Genomic DNA, 20584 nt, shown 5'->3' with positions numbered 1-20584 from the left:
GTGAGTTAATACATATATAGCTCATTTAACAGCATACAGTAGGTGCCTTATAAATGTCATTATAATTATTGTTATTATATGATGTCTTAATTGTTCTTTTATTTGGTGGTTTTCCTTTCTTGCTTGAGGGAACCTGAATGTCTTTTTAAAGGCTTGTCTCATCTCAACCCCATTTTTCTCTGCAGTCTTTAGTTTCTCATCTGGAGATTCTTCTATGACGTGTTTTGAATTTTTTTATTTCTCCTTTTTCGGTTACCCATTCCTGGCATTTAATAGTGGGGCTGCATTCCCAATAATGCTGGAGTAACTGATGCCAGGCGAGGTGATGCTATGCTGAATACTTTATTTATATTTTTTATGTAAACATAATTTGCTTTGTAGGCACAATATAACAAAAGCTCTAAAGCCACAAATACATTAGACACTGTTTCAGTTCACTCCAATCAAGCTTAAATTACAGAGAAGCCTTCACAGTTCCTTTAAGGCAAACTGAGACGTTCTTTATACTTCCTGCGAGAAACGATCATGTGACAGGAAAGAAGGTGTTGAAAATGAGAGTGCATTGAACATTTAATTTTAACATTTTATTTTTTTCCTATTCTTCATAGCATAAATTGATCTTATTGGTCAAATTCTAGTTTTCTCTTCTCATTCTGTATTCTGAGGAGACAAAAAGGTTTTCTTTAACCAGGTGGCATCATTTGTGATTATTGTATTAAACTTGCTAGTTGAAAAAACAGATGTAGGGAGGAATGACTTTTCATGCTTCTCCTCTGGACATAAAACGGCCATCTGGATTCTGAATGTTGAGTTCCCACGCCCCTGGTGGAGGAGAGCCCAGATATAGCCAGTGGCTCTTTGCTCCCCCTGCCCTAGGAAATGTCATTTCTGACCAGCTCACCAGCAATGTTACTTGGGTGGCGGTTCTTCTTCAGATCCGATTTTCAGCCTGGTTATGGGAGAAACATGACCAACAACACAGCATTTATTGAAGGTGTTGAGGGGATAAAGCCTCTACATTCTCTCTCTAATGGCCCAGAACTGGAATACTGGTGAGTCCTGGGGAAGGAAGAGAAATGAGATTGGTGTCTTCTTTCAAGATACTCTCATCTCTCTGCTCCTCAGATGGCAGCACCCTCTCTTGTCTTCATATTTTACAAGCACATTCACAATGTGGAGAAAATCCCTTGAGATAAATATTTGGCATAAATAAGTCATCATCAGAAGCTTAAGATAGGAAAAAAAGAACATGATCAATGAGGTGACATTTCTTATCAAAGGACTTTGAGACTAAAACAGGTAATTCCTGAAATGTACTCATTCCCATCACTTGGGGGAGTTGGGACCACCCTAAGGCTCATTGGTGGAAAGATTGAGCAATGCACGAATCCTCAGATGTTTTCTAGAATGCAAAGTGAGTGGGGATGCTAGTCATGTGGGCTCCCCTGTGTCCAGCTTGGTTTATGAGTGATAGAGTCAGCCCTTTGGGCCAAAAGAACTGAGAAGAGGGAACGAGGAGCCCCCTTGTGGAGACTTTGAGCCTCTTTCTCTTCCTGCATGGGAACTGTTCACCTTAAGCTATGTCAAATGGGGTGGGGCTGGGGTGGGGTTTCTTAGGCATTTAGGAGCTGGAAAATTGGACAAGGCATGCAATCAGGTAGTTCAGTGCCTGATTTCCAAAAAGCAGGGGCCCTGCAAAGAGTCTGCACCATAATTTCATGTTTTGGAGGAGAGGAAGTACACATTTGGCATCAGATACTGAACGTCAACCTTTTGTATCAATAGAGTTTGTTACATGGGAGCATGCTTTGGCAAGAAAAGAGATACTGATTTTTTCCAAATATGGTCTACAAGGGAGGTCTTCTTTGGGGGATCCTCGGTAAAGGTGGCTACTCACTACCAAGAAATGGAAATGGCAAAATTGGCAATGCCAGTGGCAGGTGTGCAAACACACATAAGTCTCAGTAATGACTTCTGAAATAGTCCCACACATGGTGAGTTTTCTTAAAATTAAAATAAAATATGGCGGGGGGGAGGAGTTTGCTCATGAGATGTGGTTTCAGAGGAGACATCTCTGTGGCTGGTCCTCAAACTCAGGCTGTTGGCCCATCTTCTATTCTGAAAAATTCTCAGCTGTTTCCCTGTGTTTATAGATAAGAACCAGTGAAGGGATTAAACATCAGTGGACAAAGGAGAGTGGTTCGACCTTCGGACCATGAAGCAACTGAATGAAGGTAAGAAAGTTGCCTTTTAAACAGGGAGAAGGAAAGTACTATGTGGAGAGGTCCTAAATTTATGGGCTCATGAAAACATCTCCTGGCCTACCCTCTTTCTGCCAGCCAAATTGGCAAGTGCTCTTGTCAGAAGCGTGGGTGGCTGGCAGCAAAAAGTGTCACTGGCCTGAAGAATTCTAGGACCTGGACAGCGCTCTGTGACAACACCTTCCAATCCAAACTTGTCTTTGCCCATGTCTGGTCTCTTAGGTATTGGGCCTGTGGGCTTGTATTCATTTGCAAGGCTGTTCTAGAACTGTCGAGAAGGACCCAATGATGGATGGTTTTGAAAGTGGGGGGAGGGGAGAGTGTTATTCACAGATCGGGGAAGGGACACAATACTGCATGGAATGGGATTGGCACTTAATTTCAAAAACAACAGTGATCAACAGTTTTTTAGCTCAGCTGACTGCAGACAAACACGACACGCACTGGATTACAGCATTTGTTCACTGGGGCACAGAAGAGCTTTCTCAGCCAGCTCCTCTTCTTTCAAACCATCCTTCACATCCTCCTGCCTGGGTCCTGGGTCACTGGATGAAGGGCATCCGTTCCTTGTTTTCACTGTCACCCTCGTGGTCCTCCTCCTCTTCTCCTGCTTCACTGGTCTCTGTGCTGTCATTGGCCATCTGTAATTCAACAGAGGACTTGTTAGAGGCCTCTGCTATCTGTCTCTTACCTTCTCTGAGCTTCTGATGATGCTCTGGGAAGGCTTTCTGGCCCCCTCTGCCAACAGCTGCTGAATGGGGAGCGACACATTCCTGTGGAGCCTTGACCCTGTGCTGTTTCCTTTTGTGTTAGGTGCTTGTCCTAGAATGACCTCACTGGACCCACCTTGGGTCCATTTAGCCTGGCTACATGCTCCTTCGTCTTTGAGCCTAGTCTTCCACCCAGATGAGCTGTGGCCTCCTTCCCGCCACAGAGATGCTCCAAATACCACAGATCTGAATTGGCCCACCCTCCATCATCGTTTTATTTCTTTAGGTACCGGGGTAGAAGCCCACCTGAAATTGAGGAACAAGAACAATGACATATGCCGAGGCAGGTCCTGAGCTCTCACTCTGAAAGGTGGGCTTTTCAACTCCTGCTTTGATGAGAATCCCCTGAATGGTCAAACAGGCCTTCCTACCAGCCTGAGGCCCAGCAGGACCTCACGTGTGATGGAGACAGGCAGCATCTCAGGGCGGGAAGCCAACTGTTTAGCGAAAGCAATAAGCTGTCCAGGATGGCTCTAGGTCTGCTTTACTGATGGGGCCGTGATAGACTTGGTCACGTGTTTAAACAAGACAGTGTAGGTGCACAGAGGACCCGGGATCCTAGCCCCCTTCTCCACCCTAACCTCGACCCCTCATCTGCCTTCAAACTTTGCTGCCACACTCCTGGAACTTCGTAAGCATTTAATAAACTATATCCATATTGTTATCAGTCCCTTGCACTTTGTAAAATGCCCTCTCATTAAATCATCCTTCATTGAGTGAAATGGCCATGATTCCTAAACTACATTATGGCTAGAGACGCCAAAAAAACACTTTTGAAAGTATACTCTTCAGACTAAAACATGCAAGAAATTGAGTTCTTTCTCTTTTATAAATGACTGATACAGCTTCAAGATTAAAGATGGCAGAAAACAAACAAAACACTCTTCCTAAGAATCTTCTTTGTTAAACCTTTCTGAGAACTTAGCGTGCATGAGACAATGCTTGTGTGTATCATTCTAATTGATTTGTGAGAATTGATCAACCTTCACTTTACAGACAGGGGGACCAAAGCTGGAGTGGCAAAGTTAACTGGCCAGGTCACACACAGGGCTCAGAGTCAGGCTTTGAATCTATGCGGTCTGACGACAGTCTTGTGTTGACCATTACACTACATAGTGCCCCACAAGTGGCCATTGATGAGCGTCTGGGATGTGAGTGTGACAAGCTTCCCTCCCCGTGAGGTCCCTGGATGTAAGGGTTTTATCCTGATAAAAGGAAACAAAATCAACAGACCCAACAGGAGGCATCTCGGAGGCAGCTGGCATCATTCTGTTGAGTCTGTGAATGTGGATTTCTTAGGATTTACCAGGAATTCCTCCTACTTGTGGCAGCCAAGAGAGAGCACTTGTCACAGACACAGGTCCATTGTTTCTGTCCTTTCCTGACTGCCTTCAGACTGCTCTTGAAATGCCCTCACCGAAGCATTTTCCTTTCCTTCTTAGCATTCATCTCAGTTTGTGACTAATCTCTCATGCCATCATTTGATTCCCGCTGGCCTCCCGGGAGCCAGGGAGCTGCCTGCCTGCATGTCCCTCCGCCCTACCTGTGTCTGCCCCTGACAGACCCTCTTGTGTGGAACTGAACGGATCCCTCTGCTTTTGACTCACCAGTGGAGTCGGGGTCTTCTCGACATCCAGAATTAACTTGCCGATGTTCCCTCGGTCGTGGATCCGCTGCATGGCCTCCTTCACCTGAGAGAGAAAGAGAAAAACGGAAGCTCTGGTTAGGTGAGACGTCGCCCAGGTGAAAAGGGAGCCTGGAAAAGCCAAACCACCGCCTGCCCACCAGGGGGCGCTGTGGGTCAAGTTTAGTGGCTGAGCCCGCCATGTATTGGACCCTGGAGACAAATAGTTTGGTTGTGTCGCTCACACACTCTGATCTTTTGAAAAAACTTGGTGTCCTGGGTGTAAAGATGGGAGTGATAGTTCCCGACATAAGTCCATGAAAATTTATTTAAAAAAGAGGTAGAGGGAGAAGGGTGCTGTGGAATTCCAAGAGGTACAAGCTGCAAAGTGGCAGGGGACGTCACGTCAGCCAGAGTAAATTTTGACCAATGAAATGATTTTTTGAGGGTCATTTGTGCCCTCCTTGCCTAAACGTTATATCACTCTGACTCACAGCGTGGCTAAAATGATCCATTAACCCAGGTCAAAGTACATTCAGGAAAATTCCCGTGATTCCTGGTTATTGGGTGCAAATTTTGTCTCCATCTAAGAAGAGATTTCCCCAGAGCCAGTGTTCCCCGGAAAAGAGGACCTACTGTTTTCTTTCAAATGAGGGGGCCAATAGATGTCTCACAGGACCCTCTAAAAAAGCAAGAGTGTGGGGCCAGCTGGTGGCTGAGTGGTTAAGGTTCTGTGTACTCTGCTTTTGCAGCCCGGTTTGCAGGTCCAGATTGGGGCTGTGGACTATGGACTTGTTTCGCTCACCAGCCGTGCTGTGGAGGCATCCCACACACAAAAGAGAGGAAGACTGGCACAGATGTTAGCTCAGGGGTAATCTTCCTCAAGCAAAAAAAAAGAGGAATGTTGGCAACTGATGTTAGCTCAGGGCGGATCTTCCTCACTCAAAAAAAAAAAAGAAGCAAGAGTGTGACATAATCTGATTGATGCTTTGAACGTTTCATTCCGTTGCTGTGTAGAAAATGAACTGGAGGGGGTGCTGCGAGGATTAACTGAGATAAGGAATGGGCAGAAGAGATCCCAGAGCTCGGTGTGAGTCCATCCTCCATATCTTTTAGTGAAATCTAAATGGAAATGCAACATCTTTTGATTAAAACAAAAGAGTTACAATAGATCTAGCCTAAATAATTTTCCTGAAGTCTCAGATTTTTAAATATTTTTGTTCATTCATCCAGTCAGGAAATATTCATTAAGTATTGCTTATGGGCTAGACACCATGGTTTAACAAGAAATTAAAACGTAAGCGACGGCGTCTGCCTTTGAGGAACTCAATCTGGGGCTCATCGAGCTGTTTACTTGTATAAAAACCAAAGCTGACTCTCATTTGGATAAAAACTTGACAGAGCCATTAAGACGTGCATATTCTAATTGCTTTTCTGGGCCTTTGCCCTAAAGCATAATTCAAATTATGGGAAAAAACTCACCACACAAAAGATACTCAATCACAGCATTGCTTTTAATGGCAAAACTCTGAAGCAACTTATATGTCACAGAATAAGGGAAAGTTAAGTAAACCATGCCTCTTTCTTTTATCTATTGAATGGAAATGTTATGTAGCTGTTAAAGTGCTAATTATAAGGAATGTACAGCAAGATTCAATGCCTTTATAATATTGTTGTGAGAAAATTGACATATTTTTTTTTTTACATCTTGCCATAGGAACACAGAAATCCTAAAATACCTAGAAAGGAATTTGGATATATGATAAAATGTTATGTAGGGGAAATGAGTGCTTTTAACTCTAGTCTCCAAACATTATTTGGTAACATGTTATCAAATCAGTAAATTAAAATGTATCTTTAGGTGCAGTCTTTGGGTAACCTAGCATTGGTTAGAATCAACCTGTGCTTTATAGACTGACAGTGTCATCTGATTGCTAAACTTCCTGACCCTAATACATAATGATGTATTATTGTACATAACATATGTATTGTACATACATAATGATGTATGTATGTAGTGATGAATGTTGCTTTTCAAAGTTCTTTCATATTTGGTCATAACAATAGCTACTATTTATGGAGAATCTTTAAATATCATGGCAGACAGCTTCTAAAATGGCTCCCAACCATCCCCACCTCCTGGCACTCACACCCATGTGTAATTCCCCTCCCCTTGAATACTGACTGGACCTAGTGACTTGCTTCTAACCAAGAGAATACAGCAAAAGTGATGGGATGTCACTTCCAAGATTAGGTTATAAAAGACTGTGACTTCTGTCTCGCAGTCCCTCTTTCTTTGACTCTTCTTGTCTTCTTGCTCTGATGACACAAGCTCTAGCCAACAGCCAGTGAGAAACTGATATCCTCAATCTAAAAGCCCAAGAGGAACTGGATCCCGCTGACAACCAATGGGAGAGCTTGGAAGCAGACCCTTCCCGAGTTGAGCGCTGAAATAAGACCATAGCCCTGGCTGACACCTTGATTGAAGCCTGGGGAGAGATCCCAAGGCAAAGGACCAGCGAAGCCATGCCCAGATTCCTCATCCACAGAAACTCTGGGATCGTAATGTTGTTTTAAGCCAAAAAATTTTGGGGGTAATTTGTTATGCAGCAATAGAGAACTAACACATTCTTACCTTGCATACATAATTCTTACCTTGCAAGATACATATTATACCTATTTTACAGGTAAGTACCTTGATGCTCAAAGATATAAATAACTTGTTCAAAGATTACATGGCTATCGGCGACGGAATTGTGGTTCAAACTCAGGTTTGTCAGACTTCAAAACCAATGCTTTTTCCCAATTCCACCCACACCGTGTTGCTTCATTTGATTCTCAAAGGCAGAGGAAAGTGGTAGGTTACATCTGACATGACGGCTTCCCAGAATTCAGCTGTTTATTACCCTGGCAAGTCATTAAGCACCTGGAAACTCCCTGGGGATTAGAAACAGTTTTTAAGCTGCTTCTCCAATAAGATAGAGCCCAGGGAAGCTGAAAAGCTATTTTCTTACCAGTGAAAGATTATTGTGATGCTAGAGAAAAAGCCCCCTACAGGGCTGGCTCTAATCTGCATAGTTTTGGGACATTTCTTTCTGAAATGAATCAACTCCTTGGGGGGGGCGGGGAGAGGGGGTTTGGGGGGGAGGGTGGAGAAAGGGTTAGGAGTCTTTCAAGAGACAACTGAAGTAGTCTGATCCCAGGGATGCTGTCTGAGTTTACGTTCTCTTAGGCTGCTCTTGGAGATGTGAAAGTGTTCTTTTGATGACAACTTGGAAAGAAACTACCGTTTTTTGATCAATTCTTTATCAGTAACAGTATGAGGCATTTTACATATGTTGCTTCATTTTATCTGCACACCAAGCCTCTTAGGCGAGTATTGGCATTATAGTTTCACAGATGAGAAGCCCAAAGGTGAAAAATCTAAGGAGTCTGTCCCAGGTCGCATCTGAAAGACAGTTAGAACCACGTGGGAACTGAGAGAGCAGCTTCTTCCCCTTTTCAGGACTCTGGACAAAAACCCAGGTCAGGGCTCTGCTGTCTGCACCCCCAAACTGCCCTTAAATAACACCATCACAGGGTAAAGTCTGCAAAAGGAGATTTTGCTTGAAAGTTACCAGTTTATTGGGGGCTGGCCTGGTGGTGCAGTGGTTAAGTGCCCATGTTCTGCTTCAGCGGCCCAGGGTTCGCTGGTTTGGATCCCAGGTGTGGACATGGCACCGCTTGGCAAAAGCCATGCTGTGGTAGGCGTCCCACATATAAACTAGAGGAAGATGGGCATGGATGTTAGCTCAGGACCAGTCTTCCTCAGCGAAAAGAGGAGGATTGGCAGCAGTTAGCTCAGGGCTAATCTTCCTCAAAAAAAAAAAAGAAAGTTATCAGTTTATAAACTGAGGTACCTCTGTAAGTGACAGCACCCAGAAGATGGTGTTGGCGGCCTCCAGAAAGCTACTTTCTCTTTTATAGCTACCAGAGAGATTTTTCGAAGGCACTAGTCTCTTAAAACTTTTTCCCATGGTGCTCAAGAGAAATGTCCAGTAGACCTGCATTGCCAAATATGGTAGCCACTGGCCACTTGCGGCACCGAGCTCTTAAGATGTGGCTAACACAACTGTGATGTGCTGTGAATGTAAACTACAAGCAGCCCTTCAGAGACTTAATAACAAAAGAGAATATGAACTATCTAAGAATTATTGACATCGATTACACGTATATTACTAAAGTTAATTTCGCCTGCTTCTTTGTACTTTTGTGAATGTGGCTACCACACAATTTAAAATTTTGCACATGGCTGACATTATAATTCTGCTAGACAGAACTGGACCTGATTTTCAGAAGCTGACGTCTGTTGCCCTTTCTGGCTTTGTCGATTTTCCCCTTCTCCTCTCTCAAGCTCCTCACTCCTGCCACTGGAGACATATCTGAAGTTCACCGAGCCTCTCAGCCTTGTGCCTCTATAGAGGTGCAGTGTAGACTGCCCAGTACAGACTGGGTTCCTTCCCAGAGTGCCTTGCTCCTGGAGCTTACTCAGATTTGTCTTGTGGCTGTCGACTGAGATGTGAACTCTTCCAGGAAGCTGCTCTGTGCCCCTCGCCCCTGCCACTCACTGTCTGGGCCAAGTCTCCTTTGAGCTCCCATGGCATCTCAAGCCAGCTGGTAACCTTATCATTACCCTCAGCTTGGAACTTAATCATCAGCCTCACCGCTAAGTTGGAAGTCTCTAGACCAGTGCTATGCAACAGAAATATGAAGCGAGCCACAGACGTAATTAAAATTTCTCTAATTAGCCACATTAAGAAATATTTTTAAAAACTGGTGAAATTAATTTTAATAATATATTTTCTTTAACCAAATCTATCCAATATATTATCACTTCAATATATACTCAATATAATGAAGCGTTAATGAGATGTTTTATATTCTTTTTTTTTTGGTACTGAGTGTTTGGAATCCAGGCCGTATTTTACTCTTACAGTGTGTCTCAATTCAGATTAGCTACACTTCAAGTGCCCAGTGGCTGCACATGGCTCCTGTCTACCATACCGGAGAGTGCAGCTCTAGATGGGTGGGGCAATCGCACCAACCTCAGGGACCCCAGTGCAAAGGAGGGTCTGGCATATGACGATCTCCACAATAAATGAATGAATGAGTGAATGAATGGATGGATGGATGAGCAAGTGGATATGTAGAGACTGTGAGATGCCATGTGGCTGAGTTGCACCCAGAAGTTTCTGTCCTGTCCATTCCACATCCCAGAGCCCCTGGCCCTGGCAGCTGTCTCTTGGTGGCCTGTTCAGTGCTGCCTGGGTGGCCCAGTGGAGTCTGTTCATAATTGGGGCCATAGTCCCCCACACCCAGTCGGAGATGCCACTGCCAGCTGAGTGGCGGGCCAGATCTGCTCTCAGCAGCTGTATTTTCCACGACTAGGATTCTGGGCATACTCAGGCCATCTCTGCCAGAGCTAGTTTCCCATCCAGACAGTGGGAGGAAATTTGAGTTATGTCATTCAAACACCTCAAGATGCCAAGATCCTGAGCATAGAGGTCATCTGGGCCTTTTCTGACACTTCTTGTCCCTGGAAGGTAGCTTCAATACCATCCCAAGTGGATGGTGGCAGGAGGTAGCGGGAACATCACTGGGTCCTAGGCTCTGCTTTGACTTGTAATGTCATTCCAGCAAGTCGCTTCATCTCTCTGCCCTTCACCTTCTTAATATTTTAAGCAGTAATTACTATACTATCCATTCATTCATTCATTCAGTCACTCATTCAACAGTGCCAAAGCCTTATTCCAGGAGCTGTGTAGAAAGTAATGGGTGAAAAAGATTTGCTCTCTCTGTCCTGAGGGAATCACAGTTTCACTTAGTAAATAGGCTAATCATCATAAAATGCATTTCACAATTTAAGAAATCTGTTCCTGATTTATGTAGCCTCAATGGATCACAACTCATCAGAGTTGGTCCTGTACCATTTGATTCATACTTCAACAAAGTCCATTGGCATTTAAGATGGCATTCAAGCACCACCCATGGGGAAAATGTAATTGGCTCAGACCACATTTGCAGAGGAGCAGTAGTTACGGTCATTCTCATTTCCATCTGCAATGGAACTAGGAGAGGAGGGGTTTCTGGAAACCAGGGAAGATGATGGAGAGCAAATACCCACAAGATCTCCTGCCCTCATGAGGCTTATGATCCTATGGGAGACACAGACTTAATGAAAGAATCACTCAAATAAACGTAAGATTGCCACTTGATAATTCTAACCTGGTGTTACGAGAATGTGGCTAGGGGACCTGACCTGGTTGGAAGATCAGGCAGGGCTTCTCTGAAGAAGTGTTCATTGAGCTGGGATTTAAAGGATGAGTAGGATGTAGCTAAGACAAGAAGGGAGAGAGGAGCATTCCAAGCAGAGGGAGTAAAATGTCAAAGGAGAGGCTGTAGAGAGGCCAGTGGGCATGAGGATAAAGAAGAAAAGTGGACGAGGGGTCAAGATGCTGGGAAGGCTGGTTGGGGCCTTTGGTGCTACATTCTAAAGAGTTTCCAGGGATGCAGATGCCCACACCAGTTCATACAAATCTAGAATATCCTTGCACTTCCAGTCACTTCCATCTGAGTGGTCAGTTCATCACACTTGGGTAATGAGAGTTAACAATGCACAGTCTTTGCTTGGGGTCTCATTTAATGTTTCATAATATTCAGTTCTCTTTTGAATGGTGTGAAAGGCACAAAGTCATTAGGGTACAAATGACACCACTTAATAAGCACAGCATTTGGCTTGTGCTATGAATAGCAATAAGCCTAGCCACCTAAATTAGGAAAAAAGTAAAGATGCATTATTCCACAGATCACCGTGCCTATTAGAGGATAAATTAAAAGGTTTGTAAAATAAGAAATGAGTAATACTATAATTAAGCAATGCATCTACCAAAGTCGCCTGTGGAAGGTTACTCATATTAACAATGTCCATCTTCTGGCGGGATGGATGATTGTTTAAAATCCAAAGTGGGTGTTGAAAAGTGACACACTCATTGCAAGTAGACCTGGAATCTGGAATTTCTGTGTTCTTTGTTCTGGCAAGTAGCTGCAGGAGTCTAAAGTGAGTGAGCCCCGAGATTCTGACCTAGTTGGAAGAGTGACCGGCAAAGTAAAATGTCAGGGACCATGGATTGACTCACCAGGAAGGCAGAGAAAAGATTCAAACACTCAACTTCTTTTTAGACCAGTTGCATATGGGGTCTTCGCAATAATGCAGGGCATGGACTAGGGTGGGGCAAGAGAGGTGACTAGGGTGCAAAATTTAAGGAGGCGCTCACTCAGGGTGGTGCAAATACTGGGGTCAGCACCTGAGAGTGAGCACCTGCTTAAATTTTGCACCTTTGTCACCTGTCTTGCGCCACTCTAGTCCTGGCCCTGCAAGGATGACTAATATCTTTAAAGGAAGGGAAATAGTAAGTAGCTATTATAAGAGAAGTATCTGCTTGGCTACAGGACAGCCAATGTCCAAGGCGATGCTCCAAGAGGATTTTTTAAGAGGCAATTAGTAGGAACACTGGGTTAAAAGAGGTAAGAAATGTTCTGAGAGTGAGGAAAAATGGAAAGCAAAAAGCAAGACAGTACAATCTGAATGGAGTAACTGTTCCTTTTTCCCTGGGTACTTGGATGACACCAATTCTCTTAATCAAGAATGTATCATGGCCATAATGGGTTCAAATGAATGAAACACTGAACTAAAAGCCAGAATGTTCTGCAGAAATCTGCAATTCATAATCAAGCCAAACTATATATGTTCTTATCCTATTGCATTTTGAACTAAAGCAAAAGATGAAAAAAATCCAGTGAGTTGCCTCCAATGTTTGTTTTATTTTATTTAGCAATGTTCCCCTGTGTTGGATTTGGATGGTTGAATAGAACTGAAATAGACAGTCAATGGATGCTTCCTCTAACACATGAGTGAGGCCTGGGGAGGAGGAAAAAAGGTGCATGAGATGATCTCTGTTGCCTGAAGAAAAATATTGGTTGTAAAATCTGTAAGAAAGATGTTTATAGTGTGATGGGGCACAAAAAAGGAAGCAATTGGGGGTGGGAGAAGGATGAAAACCAGGGAAAACTAATGAGAGGAAGTAACTTTCACTCTGAGACTTGAAGGTTGAGGAGAGGTATGTCACTTAGCCAAATAGAAGGACATAAAAATAATCTAAGGAAATATTGCTCTACGCAGAGAATGAGTCATTGATGGCCACGGGAGCACCGAGGGGGATGATGGTGAGTTACGCACTGAAAATCCTCATGAATTGCTTAAGCTCCTCAAGTCTGCTGGACATGGGGTAGAAAATGACCTGAGCTCCAAAAATTCCACATGATAATGGTAGAACTTACAAAATATAATTCAACTGGTTCTTGCTTTGAATCTTTTCTAGCAAAATCCTCAAACCGTTGGAGAGAGACTCTATTTCTGCTTAGAGGACTCTGCTTCCTTACTAGTGATGTAACTGCCTTGCTTCCAGATAATACCGGTTTTATTTGTTCACAGATGGATAACGGTACCACTCCCTGATGCCTGAAGGTTTTCATCTGGAATTGCCAAAGAGGAGAGTTTGTGGAAAAGGATTAGAACTATAAGGAGCCCAAAGACTCTTCAAAGTCTTGAAAGTTCTCAAGTGGCTAGCCATCTTTTCAAAGGGATGACAGCCAGGCCTGCTGACATTTAGGAAAACACAGTTTAGAAGGCAGAGGTGACCTTTCTTTATGCTTGGAGAGAAAAAGCTTGTTTGCAGGTGTTTGGGGCATTTTTAGTACCTAAGGGAATTGAGATATATTGACTATGTTGTCTAGACACGGCTGTAACTTAGACAAAAGGGTGCCTAGAGCGCAAAAGTAGAGGTGGCCAACAGAGGCAGATTTGTCTGGGACAAGTTGTCTGGGAACTGTGCAATGGTCTAAAGTAAGGAGTGGGAATAAAAGAGTGATCCTGCTTGTGTAGGAGGCATTTGCAAACCAAGTGCTCCTGTAGAAAGCTGGTTCTCCAAGCACTTTGGCTGAAGGGGAGTTTCTTGTGGATCCTCCCACTTAGAGAGAAAGGATGGGGAAGTGGCTACAGGTTCTGGACCTAGGACCATAGTGATATGATAGTCACAACCTGCCCATTTAGGTTCTGTTAGGAGAATGTAAGAGTTTCAAGGAAAGAGCTGAATCTAAAAACCAGGTAAATTTGAAGGATGAGGCAGAGGCGGTACATCCATGGGGTGGTGGGGGACCTTGTTCATTATCATCACGGCAGCCGACATATGACGCATGCTTAGCAGGTGCTGCCACTCAGCAAAGAACCTTATATGCATGACTTCATTTCATTGCATCAACCCCATGAGGTAAGTGGGAGTTTGTCAGACTGTCAATCAAGGGTACATAAAAATATTCTCCTTTTTCTTTTTGAGTCCCTGTTGCTCATGGAGGAGAGCTCAGATGAAACTGAGTTTAACGAGGTTAAGTGGCTTGCCCAAGATCAAACAGTGACATATGGAGAAGTCAGGCTTCAAACCGAGCTCTGTGTAACTCTAGGGTTCAATGCACTGTTGCCAGGTATGCGAGAGAGAGATGGAACCAGGGAGAGTGAAGGAGTGGGAGAGGAATGCAGGCCGTAGGGCCCGGGTACTGCATTGTAGGACCAGGAATGCGTTATTTCCTCTGTACTTTCATATGCTTGTTATGACACTTCTTCCATTCTCTCTTGAAGAGTTTCTCAACCTAAGAACTATTGACATTCTGGGTGAGATAATTCTTGGCTGTGGGGATGCTGTCCTGTGTACTGTGGGACATTTAGCACCATCTCTGGCCTCTACCCACTAGATGCCAGTAGCACTCTCCATTGTGACAAACAAAAATGTTTCTAGACATTGCCAAATGTCCTCTGGGGGGCAAAATTGCCTCCAGTTGAGATCTACAGTGTTATGGGAGCGGTCTTCCTCTCTCCATGCCTCCCATTGGTCTGTAGGCTCAAGGTGCCCCACTTCAGTACCCACACGACACCTTGGACAGGGATTTGCCCACCGGAGATTGGATTCTGCTCTATGCCCAGGACTAGGAAGAGTGTGTGGTACACAGCAGGAGCTCAATAACAGAACACATATGGTCTCTGACCTCAAGATGCTCATGATGAGATAAGTTTTTCTCAAAGTATCAACTGAAGGTTGTCTGCATCAAAAGCACAAAGCGCAGCTTTTGAGAAGTAATGTGTTGGCCTCACCCTTGACCTATTGTTGAGGCTGTGGAGGTACCCGACTCTGGCTGATTCTGGGGCTCTGAAGTTTTAGACCCTTGAACTTAACTGGTGCCTCATTTAACAGATATTGACTGCCCACCATGAGTCAGGCACTGTGCCTGGAACAGGAAAAACAAGCCCCTGCTTGGCTAACTGAGATCCCCTGGAGGGGGTAGGCTGGTGTGCCATGTTTTACTATCTGGGTAGGGCTTAGCTTAACCTTTGGCTTCAATATCATCATGTTGGAAAGCGGCAGAGAGCCACAGTTACAACCCCTCCCCTTCTAGGCCAGCTGAGGAGGGGTCGCATCCCAGCTTTGGATCCACACACTTGTGCAGAAATCAAACAACTTGATTTCTGCTCAGTGCACTAAGAAACCTTCAGGATATCGTTTCACTGTTAATTAAACCCACTCGCTGTCTCTATGTGGCCCCTGAAAGGAGCTGGCAGCTGAGTTTCATCTGCTTATGGTTTGAGGGGATGTTCTCTGTGGTGGTGGGGTCATAGGATGTGTGTATGTAAGTCAGAATTAGCAGGTTACTCAGGCAGCCCACGAGCCCTGGTATAACGAGCCAGATCTTATCGCGATATGAGCAGAAAAATCAGAAGCGGAGTTGCAGGCTGGCCATGCAGTGGGAAGGAAGGCCTGTTTCATTTTAAGGAAGGAAACAGTAGAATTTAGCATGACCCAATGGCTAGTAGAGCTGTATATCCTTGAGTAAAGAAATGCATATCAGTGCTCTGTCAAGGGAAAACAAAAGTCCAGAAATAAAACAGTATTTGGCTATAACTACAACCAAGTAAATAATGGTTTGCATATGGACAAGAATCTGGAAATACTATCTTGGAAAATCACACCCAATCTACAGGTAAACTAATCATTCTTTCATTTTTTTAAAAAAAATTATGAACACGTGGTAATGCTGGGTAGTATATAAGTTTCCTAGGGCTGCTGAAACACGGTACATCAAACTGGGTGCCTTAAAACCACAGAAATTTCTCGCCCAGTTCTTCTTCTTTTTTTTTTTTTGAGGAAGATTAGCCCTGAGTTAACTGCTACCAATCCTCCTCTTTTTGCTGAGGAAGACTGGCCCTGAGCTAACATCCATGCCCATCTTCTTCTAGTTTATATGTGGGATGCCTACCACAGCATGGCTTGCCAAGCGGCGCTATATCCGCACCCGGGATCCGAACTGGTGAACCCCGGGCCGTCAAAGCGGAACGTGCTAACTTAACCGCCGCGCCACCGGGCCAGCCCGTCTTGTGCAGTTCTGATGCTAGAAGTCTGAAATCAAGGGGTCAGCAGGATTGGTGCCTCCCAAAAGCTCTGAGGAAGAATCTCCTCCATGCTTCTCTCCCAGCTTCTGGTGGTTGCTGGCAAAACTCAGTGCCCTTGGCTCGTAGACACATCACACCCCTCTCTGCCTCTGTCTCCTCATGCTGTTCTGCCATGTTTCTGTGGCTCTTCTCATCATCTTAGAAGGACACCAGTCACACTGATTAAGGGCTTACCCTATTCCAGGATGACCCCATCAGAACATAACTATCTGCAATGTTGCACTGTTGCAAACCATCTGCAATGACGCTCTTTCCAAATAAGGTCACATTTTAGGGTTCAGCGAAGGATAGGATATGAATTTGGGAGGGGGCACTATCCAACCCAAGACAGGTAGTAACGCCTTTTAAAGTTTTAATTTTTCTTTTAAACTCTGTTTCTTATGAAATAAAATCATATACAGAAAGCTACCCAAAACAAATATATAGTTTGTCACCCCCCAGGTCAAAAAAGTAGAACTTTGTCAGCCATCCCCAAATGTCAACCCCTTCCCCTCCTCTAAATGTCCCCACCTCTGCCCTGACTTGTGGACTGATGACTTCCTTGCATTTCTTTAGTTTTTCACCCATCTGTACATCCCTAGGCACCATAGTTTTGTCTTGTCCATTTAAATAACATGTATACCTTTGTCTTTTAAATCTACAAGTTCTCGTTCCGTTTTGTTGTGGTCCTTGTCATTGCTGGTCAGGTTGTCTGATGCATGGATTTCCCACCATCTGGATTTCGTGGACTGTGGAGAGCCGTGCAGGCCAGCATGTTCCCTGTGCTCCATATTTCCTCCAAGTTGGTAGGAGGTTTGATCAGAAAACAGGTCTTTGCCAAGTCAGAAGGTGCTGCTGCATCCTCCGGGAGTGACAATGGCCAGTTGGCCCTCTTGATGATACTCACTCAATGCCTAGACCCATTCACTTACTGGGGGTTGTGAAACGGTGATGGTCTAATTCTAACACTTCCTGTTATTTATTAGCTGCCTTGATTTTATCAGGCGACATGTCCTTTCATCTATTATTTTGATTACCAGTGATAAACAGTTGACACAGGAAAGGAGAAGAAATAATTGCTGCTTTCCTTGTGTTTACTGGTAGCAACAGACTTTTAAAAGAAACAACGTTAAAGAAACCGAATAAAGCTTTATCAGGAAAACCTTCACTAATTCAATAGTTAATATTTCTTATTTGATACTTAAAAGCTAAAGAACTGGAGCAAAATGTCCATCAGGTATAGGGTGGTTAAGGGAATTAGAGGACACCCTGTAAGTTGCCCTCGTCCCATCTCTTACTGATATGATAAGGAGAACAAGTAATTGTATATTCAGTGTGATCACATCTATGTAAAATATATATTAATACAAACAATAAATAATAGGTTGTATTAAGCTAACAGTCTTGGCAACATCTGAGTGGGGGGTTATGGCCAGTTTTCATTTTCTCCGTTACACTTTATTTCTATTTATTTACTTAAGACACTTTATTGAGGTACAGTTGGCAAGCAAAATGCTGTACATAATTAGTGTTTACAACTTAATGAGTTTGGAGATGGGTGTACACCCACGAAACCATCACCACCATGAACATATCCGTCACCTCCCAAAGTTTCCTTCCATCTTCTTTATTGTAATAATTATGTCTTCTGGTGAGAGCACTTCTCTTAGCAAATGTTATGATACAGTATTGTCAGCTGTAGGTGCTGTGCTGTGCTGTGTAGCAGATCTCTGGAGCTTATTTCTCTGGAGACTTTGTCCCCTTTGACCATCTCCTCCCCATTCTCCCCTCCCCCAGCCCCTGGCAACCACCATTGTACTCTCTGCTTCTGTGAGTTTGACTAATTTAGATTCCACATATAAGTGAGATCATATTTTTCTGTTTGTAGAAGAGTCCACAATGAGCACATGCTCACTGCAGAGGAAGCTTTTAAAGTGATGGTGAGCAAAGCCACCAACTCCACTTTGATCATCACAGTCGTGAATCAAAGTTACAGAACAGGGGCTGAGGGAGGCACAGGGGGCAGGGGAGTCTGGAGCCTTGCATGGGGATACATGAGTGCCTCCAAAGTAAAACAAACCACCAGCTGCACAAGAGGAGCCACATGCTGTCATAATCAGTTGCCTCACGTCAAGTGTCTTTTCTGGGATGCTCCATCAGAGGATGCCCTGTGAGTACCGCAGAGACAATGGTTCTAAGAGGAAACTCATTATCTCTCATTGCCTTCCCCCACTTAACTTACTGTTTTCAGGCCACCAGAATCTAAACTGGACCTTTAACTGCAGAAGGCACCTCCTCAGCTGCAGCCAGTCAGTCAGAGGTCTTTGCTCTCATCTCCTTGTATGTTGTCCCCCTTCGTGGTCACAGCCAACCTCAAGGCCTCATCATCTCCCTCCAGGATGATTTTTCCAGCTCCTATTTGGTCTCTGAGGCTCCAGTTTTTCCACGCTCCAATCTGTCCTCATTCTGCTGCCAGAGCTGTGATTACTGATCGATACAGTTGTGTGCCTTTCATGTCCCAAATGCTTGGGACTGTGCTGTAAATTCAGTAATGATAATGATAATAATAGTGATATTGATGGCTGAACTACCCACTTAGCACATGACCTGAGCACATGCTAAGTGTCAAGTGTTTTTCATGAAATAGTCCATTTGCTCCTCATTATAACCCTATGATGGACATACCATAATTATTCTCATTTTATATATATAGAAAATGAGGATCAGGGAGGTTAATTAACCTGTCTAAGGTCACAGATATATTAGTTACAAGAGCTAGAATTTTACCCTAGATTGCTTCTGAAATACTGACAGATGAAATGATATTATGTCTGCGATTTGCCTTAAAATACTCCAGAAAATAGTGGGGGAGGGGAGGCAACAAAAGAGACAAAATTGGCCAAATTAATCATTGTGGAAGCTGGGTAGATGGGTATGTCTTGGGGAGAAGGAGGGTGTCAGTATGTATTATTGCTACTTTTGAATATGTTTGGAATTTTCCAAAAAGGTTATAAAATATGAACTTTGAGCTTTCTTCCCCAAACAACAACTATAACAATTTCAGCACCCAGATGCTCAACCGTTATACCATATTGCTAGGAACTTAGCATATGTTTGTTGATGATGCTACAAATGAGGGGTTTGGGTTCCTTAGAAGCTTGGTACTAGAGAAGTTCAACGTGTTATTCCCATCTCCCCAGACAGAAAAACGTATCCTTTTAACCCAATAACTCAGCTTTGTGGGGGTAATAACTTCCAATATTGAGCACGTACCCCATGTCAGGCAGCATTCACAGAGATGCACATATGCAACTTCTGCCGTGGACAAGCCCACAGGCTGCCAAGAAGGGTAGGCCACGGAAATGCTCAATTTCAATAGAGCGTGGGAAGAGCTATATTCTAGCTATGAAAGACGAGGCGTGTGAGCCCAGAGGAGGAAATGACTCAATTTAGAGAAAAATTGCATTTGCCTTGGGTTTTTAAGGGTAGGGGGGCATTTTCCAGGAAGAGGAAATGCATGTATTTGAGGCAAGAACAGAGGGAAGTTCTTGAAAGGGGATGGATGAATCGCTCATCCAGGGAACTGAGAATCAGCACGGGACACTGTGTGCCCTGGGAGACACTGTGTGCCAAGCTTTGTGGGCTGGGCTCTCTTCTGAGGGCAACAGAGAACTACGAGAGGTCTTCCACTTGGATGGAATCAGAGATGTCTCTTGGGAAGATGGCCCAGAGAGTGATGTCAGCAGGTGGGGCCCTGGACGAGGAGAGACTGGGAGACCAAGGAGAACTGGGAATTAGGGAGGCTGGCGAGGTAGAACTGACAAGATTTAAAGGTGGGATATTGAGATATGCTGTTAAATTCCACCTCACCTTTAAGATCATTTCAGGCTGTTTGGAAGCCATATAATTCCCCAAAGAGTGGAAAGATTCTGGAAAATGACCTATGTTTTGAAAGATTTTCCATCAAGCAGAGATGAGATCTGAAGTAATTTGATTTATTTTCATCCATTAGCATTGGAAACAGATGACCTTGCAAGCGCTGGGACCTTCCTTATGTCAGTGTCTGTGTGACTCTCAAGTCTGATTTTTAATTATCTCTGCTCATTTGCTGAGGCAAGGCGGGCATCGGGGGCTAACCTTTTCCTTCCTGCATCTTTCTCATTTGCCTGTCAGCTGAGTTTTTTTCCTCTAAGCACCAAGGAATATCTATTAGCCTTGAGGTTGGGTTGCCATGGCAATGAGACGAAAAACAGGCTCAATATATGGGGGTGGGGGAAAGTAAGCCCAGGGAGGAGGTGTTGTCTTCTGGCAACTTTCCATTCCTGCTCAGGGGCTCGCTGCCTCAGCCAACTGGGCA

At 44.1% G+C, this 20584-nt stretch overlaps 1 protein-coding gene across 1 annotated transcript in view; it reads right to left on the bottom strand.

Moving 5' to 3' along the window:
- Window positions 1–326: 326 nt before the first annotated feature.
- Window positions 327–20584, bottom strand: part of VAT1L (vesicle amine transport 1 like) — a 143598-nt gene continuing 123340 nt past the window's right edge. Inside the window, exons 8-9 of the mRNA XM_014845934.3 lie at window positions 4639–4722; window positions 327–2902 (exon numbers count right to left, since the gene is read on the bottom strand). Coding sequence (XP_014701420.1) covers window positions 2804–2902; window positions 4639–4722 — 183 coding nt within the window. The 3' untranslated portion in view covers window positions 327–2803. The remainder of the gene's footprint in view (window positions 2903–4638; window positions 4723–20584) is intronic.

This window comes from Equus asinus, chromosome 28 (assembly GCF_041296235.1).
Source record: "Equus asinus isolate D_3611 breed Donkey chromosome 28, EquAss-T2T_v2, whole genome shotgun sequence".
Classification (NCBI taxonomy): Eukaryota; Metazoa; Chordata; class Mammalia; order Perissodactyla; family Equidae; genus Equus; species Equus asinus.
This window is presented reverse-complemented; position numbering and strand designations above follow the sequence as displayed.